Source organism: Trachurus trachurus (genome assembly GCF_905171665.1).
Source record: "Trachurus trachurus genome assembly, chromosome: 6".
NCBI lineage: Eukaryota > Metazoa > Chordata > Actinopteri > Carangiformes > Carangidae > Trachurus > Trachurus trachurus.
In genome coordinates this window covers 15,913,170-15,923,488 of record NC_139897.1, presented here as the reverse complement: position 1 = coordinate 15,923,488, position 10,319 = coordinate 15,913,170, and the positions used below count along the sequence as shown (strand labels likewise).

General features: G+C 44.9%; 1 protein-coding gene across 1 annotated transcript; it reads left to right on the top strand.

Annotated features, from left to right (window-relative positions):
• Nucleotides 1–4,482: 4,482 nt before the first annotated feature.
• Nucleotides 4,483–6,477, top strand: lrrc4.2 (leucine rich repeat containing 4.2; the record flags this gene model as incomplete). Its single annotated transcript, XM_083972982.1, has 1 exon — nt 4,483–6,477. One exon carries the CDS (start codon nt 4,483–4,485, stop codon nt 6,475–6,477), a length of 1,995 nt encoding a protein of 664 aa, XP_083829108.1.
• Between the last annotated feature and the right edge of the window lie 3,842 nt (nt 6,478–10,319).

Here is a 10,319-nt window from a genome sequence, read left to right as displayed (position 1 = left end):
GAGTAAGAGACAGTCATAAAGACAGTAGAAGGAAATGTCATATATTCAGTGTGTTACCTGACCTTTTCCATGCTCATGCCCCCTGTAATAGCATTAACACAGCGGCTACATCCATGGCCATCAATTATCTGACCAACCCTGCCTGCACCACCTTAACTAATAGTTACCTCCCCGTCATGCCCTCTCTCTCTCTCTCTCTCTCTCTCTCTCTCTCTCTCTCTCTCTCTCTCTCTCTCTCTCTCTCTCTCTCTCTCTCTCTCTCTCTCTCTCTCTCTCTCTCTCTCTCTCTCTCTCTCTCTCTCTCTCTCTCTCTCTCTCTCTCGCACCACATCTAGGGAATAGAATAGGTACATGAGCTGCACTTGGCATGTGTTTTGAAATGCTTTTCCATTTTTTCCCCTCCTATTTCTTTCTGGCATGCTACCTTTTCAAAACACAGATGTTTCAGAGTGAGTTTTTCATTCATCTTTTGTTTTTTTTCTCTGTTATTTCAGCCTTCCCAGAGTCATTTTTTCTATGCCCAAAACAAACTGTGAGATATGTTTCATTCATTCCCTTTGATGCTCACAGAGTGGTTTTTCTCTCTCAGTATATTGTGGGGTAATAAAGGACCGTCTGCATTCTTTTTTATTTGGAACCATAACACCTCATTTCAAGCAAAATATTTCGCTTATGTGCAAAGATTATTTTAATTCATTCCAAACTGAATGTGATAACAGCATCAGTCCTGTCCCTCCCTGCATAAGCCTCATTACTTTGTGTTGATGAACATAGAATATCAACTAGTAAATCCAAAATATACTGTCCTGCATTCAAATAAACAGTTTGCTCTGCTGAATTTCAAAGAAGAAGAACTTCTATATTTCCTCTATATCATCCCCAAGCACTCATCTTGTCCCTGTCTCAGTTGTCTATTAAGGTAACGATTATTGTTTTGACCGGGGACATTAATGCAGCAGAATAAAACGGATGTGTAGCTAGTAAAACACATAGGGTAACATTTTTTTTACTACTTTCCTTTGAAGTATCCGGAAGATAATTGTTAGATTTATCATTTATTTATTATGATATTGTATGCATATCCCTTTATATGAACACAAACAAGGGATTGCATATACTTGCACAAATGCATTAGTCCTCATGCTCTCCATCTGTAAAACTGTGTCTTGCATCCCTTTATATTACCCTCAGTATCACTTCGTTGTCTTTATAGTCTTATGTGGACATGGAACATTAATTTTTCAATAACATCTTTACATAGTGGGATGTAATATTCCGTTCATTTATTTATTTCACAAATTGGAATTAAAATTGGAATTGACAGTGGCACTGTCGTTATTGCCTGCATGTATTGTTTTTTTTCTCTGTAAACCCCATCCCCAGCAGCAAATATGTATGTGACAAGAGAGAGGAGGAAGAGAGAGAGAGAGAGAGAGAGAGAGAGAGAGAGAGAGAGAGAGAGAGAGAGAGAGAGAGAGAGAGAGAGAGAGAGAGAGAGAGAGAGAGAGAGAGAGAGAGAGAGAGAGAGAGAGAGAGAGAGAGAGAGAGAGAGAGAGAGAGAGAGAGAGAGAGAGAGAGAGAGAGAGAGAGAGAGAGAGAGAATGTGGTCATTAACCAAAGGCAGGGAGGGAGACTCCTTGTCCTGCATTCAAATGATACTTAATTCAACACTACCAACACTCCTTTAGTCCCTCCTAGTCCTCACCCGTAATCCTCATCCTTCTTTTTCTCTGCTTTTCTGTGCCATTTCACTAAAGAGGCTACTATGCAGTACGTTCCCTCATCTGTCTCCCTCATTCTTCCCCTCTATCCCTATTTATCTCATTTCTCACTTCTTTCTATAGGCTCCTTCCCCCTGCTTTATCAAGGACGTGGATATATCTCCTCCCACCCGGTCCCATCCCTCTCTCTCTCTCCCCTACTCTCTCGGTAAGTCTCTTTTCCTCTATCTCTCCGTCTTTCTTTCTCATCTTTCCAAGTGATAACTGTGTGCAAGCTCTTTCATCGTTCTTCTCCCTGAAGAGAAGGCTGCCCAGCAGACACAAAGAAGCAGAGTCAGCATTTCAGTCCTCCATGATGTCACAGGCCCACGACCCCCTCCAACCCCCCGTCAACCTTTAAAACTCTCTCTCACAGACTCAATAAATCCCCTGCAACTGAATCGAAATACCAAAAGCAAACAACGACGTCCCATATGGTAATAATGCATGAGGGAAACACTCGCCAAACTGTGCCTTACAAGAGGTGAGGCGCAGCAGAAAGCTGCATTTTCACTGGAAAGCACAGGCGCACTGCTGCGCTCAAGAGACAGCGCAAGAGAGAGAGAGAGAGAGAGAGAGAGCACGAAACCACTCTGGAGTTGGAGTAGAAAGTCTGACCTCTTGTCTGTGAATGATACATTGGAATGGGAGGCTTTTAATTTTAACGATAGGTTGGGGGAGGTGGTGCATCGACAGACAGCATGAGAGAGGGGAAGATCAGCACCGGTGAAGTGATCCACTGAGTGAGAGTCAAGAAAAAGGAGGCGAGGGGACAGAACACGTGAGAAACAGAAGGAAAGAACAAGAGAAAGAAAAGGAGAAGATAGTTACAGTGAGGGGAGGGAGAGACGGAGGGATAGGGGAGGAGGGGAGGTTGAATGTGTTAATACACAGGAACACTGCATCAAACCAATGCACTGCTCTGAGGCTGGCTGAGCAGCTGAGAGGAGTGCGTCAGCAGTACATTCACGTTCCCACTGAAGGACAAAGGGAGGGGGCAGAGCGAGCATCTTAGCTGCCTGCAACACCGACACACATTGGAGGGGTGGGGGGTGGGGGTGGTGGGGGGGTAGAGAAAAGAGAGAGATTGGAGAATAAACAAGAAGAGGAGATGTGGATTAGAATGCTGCTCCTGCTGCTTCTGTGACGGTGGGCTGCCTGTTTGAGTGCTCGCGTGCCTCCTCCTCTCCATCTCTCTCTCTCTTTCTCTCTCTCCCTCTCACACACACACACACACTCACTCTCTCCTTCGCGCACTCTATCTTTCTCATGCTCTTGATCTGTCAGTGGTTCTCGCTCTCCTTCTCTCTCAATCTCTCTCTTTCCCTCCCTCTCTCTCTTTCTCTCTCTCTCTCTCCCTCCCTCTCTCTCTGTTCTACTCTGGCTACCGCAGTAGTCCACCAGCCAGCCGCAAGTCTGACAGCCACACACATGGCTAACTGCCACAACTTACTACCTCAGCCCTGGAGAAAAAACTAACAAATAAGCAAGCAGAAGAAGACTGCAGGAGACAGCCTGGGGGACAAACAGCGAGCGCAGAGAAGAATCTTCAATACCTTCCTCTGTTTATGGATACAGATACGGAGCCCACTTCCACACACATCCTCCCAGCGTCATCCTTACTCTTTTCTCTCATTGCAGAAGAGGACAAGAGTGCTCTCTCTCTCCTCCGACAGCCTTTTGCGAAGCTCCAACAGTGCAGCACATCCTCTTCTCCACCCCCCACCCAGCGCCACCATCTCTCCCACCACCCCCCAACCCCCCCCGCCCCCCGGGAGGAATAGACGGATTACTGCTAACTGTGCACACGGCAGCCTGCAGCTGCTCTGACCAGGGCCAGCCCAACGTTGGGAGGAAGCGAGAGGAACACAGAGGAGGAGAGGAGAGGGGGATGACTGTGCCGGGAGTTCTTTAGCCTTTTTCTGTCTCTCAGTCCCTGTCACAACGGGGCTAATCAGCGACCGACTAGCCCTTGGCAAAGTCACAGTGAGGGAGGTCTCTCCACCAAACGGGCGACCAGCCGACGAGCCAACACATGTATCAGGAGCCGACAGAACTGAGGATTTTTATTTATATCAGTTGGTCACTTCTTCTCTCCTCCTCTGTCTCGTTCAACTGCATTATGGATCATTGTGATTTATCCATACTGGAGCTGCATTTTGGAGTCTGCAGCCTGGCAGGGGGGCAGTTAGTGGGGGCAGAAGGGATCCAGGCACCTGCCAAGCCTTCATGGCCTTACCTCTGCCTGTGAGTGTTTTCCATGCTGCTCTCAGTCTTTAATACCAGGAGCCATTTTGTACCCTTGGCTAATACAGGGCCACCTCACTTTTTCAAAAAGGAAAAATAAGAAAACATTGGTCTCATGTCTGTTCATGAAAAGGAATTATAAATGAACAAGATGCACAGCTGTTGCTTTTAACATTTGGGAAAAGGCAAAAAGGACCACTTTTAAACTAATGAGGTACGTCACTGATCTTGTTTTTCAACCTTTTTCTTACATTGCTGCACTGCTTTTCCTCTGCTACTTGTATTAATCTCTCACTCTCTCTCTCTCCGTCTCTCTTTTTCCCTTCTCTCTCCCACACATCAATTTTGATATAGCGTTTCCCTGCACTGTCGATGGAACTTGGGAGCCTTGAGTTGCTCCAGCCAGGCTAGGGTGGTCTGTACTCTGGTGTGTGCCGTCTCCCCCCACCATGCAAAATAATGAGCCCTCCACACCATGAGTCCTCTGGGCCAGGTTAGTGTGCAGCCTACCTGGAACGCAGCCCTGCTCGCCGTGCTCTCCCTCATGGTGCCTGCTCTCAGTATGTGCCAGTCCACAGGCCCTGCGCTGGGCTCAGCTAACCCACAGAACTGTCCAGCTGTGTGCTCCTGCACTAACCAGCTCAGCAAGGTGGTGTGTACCCGCAGAGGCCTGGTTAGGGTTCCTCCGAACATCCCGGCCAACACCAGGTACCTGAATCTGATGGAAAACAGCATAGAGACCATACAGGCAGATACCTTCAGACACCTACATCACCTGGAGGTACTGCAGTTGGGCAGAAATGCCATCAGGCAGATTGAGGTGGGGGCCTTCAATGGCCTGACCAGTCTCAATACCCTAGAGCTGTTCGACAACAGACTGACGGTCATACCTAGTGGAGCTTTTGAGTACCTGTCAAAGTTGAGAGAGTTGTGGCTTAGAAATAATCCTATTGAGAGCATCCCTTCTTATGCCTTCAACCGTGTCCCCTCGCTTATGAGACTGGACCTGGGAGAGCTGAGGAAATTGGAGTACATTTCCGATGGGGCATTTGAGGGCCTTCAGAACCTCAAGTACCTCAACTTGGGGATGTGCAACTTGAGAGAGTTTCCTAATCTTTCACCTCTAGTGGGATTGGAGGAGCTAGAAATATCAGAGAATGTTTTCCCTGAACTAAAGCCTTGGGCTTTCCGTGGGCTCAAGAATTTACGTAAACTGTGGATTATGAACTCTGCCATCACTACCATTGAGAGGAATGCATTTGATGACATCACCGAGTTGGTGGAGCTCAACTTAGCCCATAATAACTTGTCGTCCCTGCCCCATAACCTCTTTGCCCCTCTGCAGTTCTTGGTGGAGCTACACCTGCACCACAATCCTTGGCGATGCGACTGTGATGTAGTGTGGCTCTCCTGGTGGCTCAGAGAATACATTCCCACAAATTCCACGTGTTGCGGACGCTGCCACACCCCGGTCCACATGAGAGGACGGTATCTGGTGGAAGTTGATCAAACCACCTTTCAGTGTTCGGCACCGTTCATACTCGATGCTCCCAGAGATCTGAACATCTCAGCAGCGAGGGTGGCAGAACTCAAGTGTCGCACAGCTGCAATGAGCTCAGTCCGATGGCTTCTCCCCAATGGGACTGTATTGACCCACGGCTCAGCCCACCCACGGATATCTGTCCTCAACGACGGGACACTCAATTTCTCCAACGTTCTCCCCTCTGACACAGGAGTCTACACCTGCATGGTGAGCAACATGGCAGGAAATTCCAACGCTTCGGCCTACCTAAACGTCAGCAATGCCGAGCTCAACACCTCTAACCTGTCCTACTTTACCACAGTGACAGTGGAGATTTTGGAGCCCACAGTGGAGGAGACCCCTAAACCCAAGCCCACTGTCCCTGCCTCACCCTCTGTCTTTCAGCCTGTTTTCATCTCCACACCGACTGTGCTGTTCCAAAACACTCAGACTCCCAGGCAGGTGTCAGTTCCCACTGTCACAGTCACTACTCACCCTGCTGCCAGCCTGGATGAGATGATGAAAACCACCAAAATCATCATCGGCTGTTTTGTTGCTGTTACTTTGTTATCAGCTGCCATGTTGATAGCGTTCTATAAGTTACGTAAACGGCATCAACAGAGAGGCACGGTGGCAGCAGCCAGGACGGCAGAAATCATACAGGTGGAGGATGAAGTTCCTCCTGTTCCACCACCCACCTCCGGATCTAGTGGCTCTGATGACACAATGTTGGTACTGCCTACATTAGTGGAACACAACAGCAACACCTTTAAGCCTGGGTATGTGTCCTCCTCCTCTCGCCAAGGGGGCTACGGAGCCCACTGGACCCAGAACAACTCTCTTCATCGCTCAGTCAGACAGCATCACAGCCACATCAGCACCATTGCTGATCCCTACGTCATTAAGACTACTCACGGCAAGGAAAAGGTTCAAGAGACCCAAATCTGAGTAATGCTCCCTCTGGATCTATCTTTGACTCTGCCCCAACCTCTCCTCTCCACCTATCCGCTCATCAGTCCATGCAATAGAATGCACAATGAACAAAACGGTAACTTTCTTTTGTACAGAAGTGCAAAACAGAGACAGTTTTTTGTTTCTTGTACATGCCTACACATAAGTATATAAATATGAAAAAATACAAATATATATAAATGAAACTACTGTCAGGAAGTGGTGAGACATGCAGATTATATTAGAAAAGAAAGTAATTTGAAACTATTTTCTAATAACTGGTGACTCCTATTTAAAAAAAAAAAGACAAAGATAATGAATTGCTTTTGTGACTGATAATAGAGGGTGGTACTGTCTACTGTAGGAGAAGAGGCATTTAGTTTGTTTTTTGACCATATTTAGGATGCAGTAAAAAACTCTTTATACAGGCAACAGTTTATAAATACAGCCCCAAACGTAAGCTCCAGTTTTTACTGTGCCAAATATTATATGCAATAAAATGGTATTTCCAGACTAAAGAACACAAAAAGACACACAAGCAAAATCTGGATAGATAGAAATATTTGTCCAAGGATAGCAGCATAATGGCACAGATAGAATGTGCTGTTCAGTAGCTATCAGCCAAATGCTTTTGGACTGCAGTGAATTTCTGCAGCTAAGGTTTAACCCTCTGTTCGCCGGAGCTAAGCTGCGTTTATTTGACAGTGCCAGTGCTTCTTAGTTGTAGCGTATCCAAACATGTTTATTTAGTGTGCACATGTTCCCCACTGGCTCAACTGGCAAAGATGAAGTGCAGGCTAATAACAGCTGTTGCAAATACTTTGTTCTGTTATTGGTTGCATTTTGTATTATTTCTTTTCCCTTAGGTTTTGACATGCTTCTTAATGGCTTGTGTAGTGTTTAGGGCTAATTTAGTAATGCATTACAGCAGTTGCCTGACTTGTCTCTGCAAGGGCTCATTTCGATGCTAATTTTTCAAAGGAACAGACGTGGTGCAGTGATACAGGGCTTTGCTGACCGTTCTGCTTTTAGAGGAAAAAAAAAAACAGGATTGAAAAGAAACAAAATGAATGTCTGATACTGGGGCTTTTCCATGGACTACATTGAAACATGACTTTGTTTTTCATTTTGTTTTAACAGTTTATTTTGAGCAACACTATTTTTATGGAGAGACAAAGGAGGCTATGAAAAATAAAAACCTTTGGTTTGTATTTCTCTAATCAGAAATATTTTCATCTGATGTTTTTTCTTCTCTGAATATATTTCCATGTGTGTAAGTTGTTTAATCGTAAAGGCTGGAGGCAGTATTGTAAATCGTATCTTACCCCGAACCCCCCATCTTATGGTCCTATGCATTTACTTAGTGTCTGCATGAATGGGTCTTTAAGTAACTGGTGTACAATGCTGCATTATACCCCACAGTGGGGCTCTATGCAGGTCAGATAGGCTGTTGGTCTTTGATGCCTCAGCTTAGTTCTTAACATTGATTTCTCAGTGACTGTGAAGGGGAAAAATACATGTATCCCACAGTTCTACAGTTTGTGGGTTTCTTTTCCTTATACGCTTAACTGCAGGTTGTTGTTCCCATTTGAACATGACATTTATCAATTGAACAAAACAAAAAAACTGCAGTATATATTGTGTTTTTCAATAAGAAGAAAAACAGTTGTGAATGGTTCATCGTGATGTGAAGTACAGCACAAGTCTACTTCAGCGAAGCAGGTATTTCCAGGAGATGCTCTCAATATATCACACAACAAATGATTTTCATTCATTTGTTGATTTATTTATTTTTTGCAGATGTTGTACATGTCAGTGGATTCCTGAACAATTTGATTATCTTGACGTCAGGCAGTTAAAAGGCCAGCTTCCATAAATAGGTGTGCTTAGTCTCCGTGGTGACTGCAACATCTTACCTATGACCTTATACAGTTGCCCTTCATACAACTATTCACCAGTCCTCCTTATTTTGTGCTGATTTTGTCAAATGCTATTCAGCCATGCAGGTCACTGGTAATTTCAAAGGTTCATGGTGCAATACAATAGTTCTCCCGCTGAGGCTATTTGGGGATAAAGAGGAAATTACAGTATGACCCTTGTGATAATTATGGAGGATAGCGAGTTGACGGGAACACCAAGGCTCCATTTAAAATCTCCTGGTGAGACTTCCTGTACCATCAAGAGATGGTTAATAGTGTGCTCTGTGATACTGACTAGCATTATGCTAGGACATGTACTGCACGTGTAATCTCTCTGACACTGACAATAAGACGGCTGCCTTGCAGGAAGTACTTGTAGTACAGTAAAACAAACAATGACGGCCAATATGTTACAGTCTGGGATACAAGTTGAGTGGGTTGAGTCACTTTGTTTAGAAGTAAGATTATTATTTAAATGGGATACACTTACAGTATAAACAAATTAAATTATAGTTAATTTCACCACGACCATTAAAGTATTATATTATTTTCATTTTTGAGGTTTCCTCAGATCTGAATGACTGGATGAAGCAGTGCTAGTGTTTTCTGCCAGCACATCTGGCAGTGTGTGAGTACAGGTGGGCCTCAACAAGCAGATGGAAGCCCTAAGAATATGTCAAGTGTTTCTCCATTCTCTTCAAGAAAACATGATACACTGCTGAATATTCAATCACCGCCAGAATGTGATGCCTACTCTTTGCTTTGACAAAACAGAATGTTCTTGGTTGTTACAGTATGTGTGGGTTGATAAAGAGCCGACTCTTATTATTTCCCCAGCACAGCGTGGCTCTGGTTGAGCTACTGGCTTCATACGAGGATGGTGGCTGTTTGTAAAGCATTTCCTGTGCCCAATAACTAGCCACATACAGACACGCTGAGAACTTCTTCCTTTCTTCTTATTTCTTCCTCCTCCTCCTCTTCAGAGTAAACGGCAAAAGAGGAGGCAGTTCTGGAAATTAACATAATACTATCAACCATTCGGTCAATTCAAGTTTGCTGCAACAGTGTCAAGGGTGAAGTGGCTGTGGGCTGGAGTAGAATGACCATTGTGCTGTGCTGCTGAAAACAAAGGCCCAGACAATTGTCCTTCCCTGATCACATCAGTAGGGTTAATATAAATGTTTTCTCTGAGGTGGCTGCCGTCTTATCTCCAGCAGCTGCATCAGTCATATGCTTTCAATGGCTGTATGTTGCCTTGTTGCAAATGAGCTGTGAGATGAGATGTCTTGTAATAACTGCTGCCATTTCCCTTTCTCTGCGTCCCTTTCATCATTCGCTAATTGACTTAAAATTATTGACTGAAACCCCCTCAATATAGCACGGACAGGTTTGTGATTTGAGCCAGCCTCTTGATCCCCATCCCCTTCAGTGTCGCTCTTTCTCCTATTATCTGTTTGGCACAACAACTGTCACAGATTTGCATAGTCTTTTGGAGCATGCTCACTAATGTCCACCTGTGTTTCTTGTCCCTGCTATTGATTCATAGCCAATGGGTTACCGATAAAGCTTCCGCCAAATACGAGATGCATCTTTTTGAAGTGAGCAGTGTGTCACAGGCTCATGCTATCAATGATGGCAGGGGGTGGAAGAGGTGAAAAGAATGGCTAAGCTGCCAATATATATATATATATATATATATACACACACACACACACACACACACACACACACACACACACACATACATATAGTTTGTCTGACTCCAGCTTGATAGGATCTGCAGAGAGACAACAAAGCGGCAGGGATGAAACGCTACGGTTTGGCGTTTCTATGAGGTTAAGGGTTTGTTGGGAACAAGTCCTTGAGCTTCAAGATCCATATCTGTTAATGAAGTCTCCAGCAGTAAAAAGGTGTTGGTCA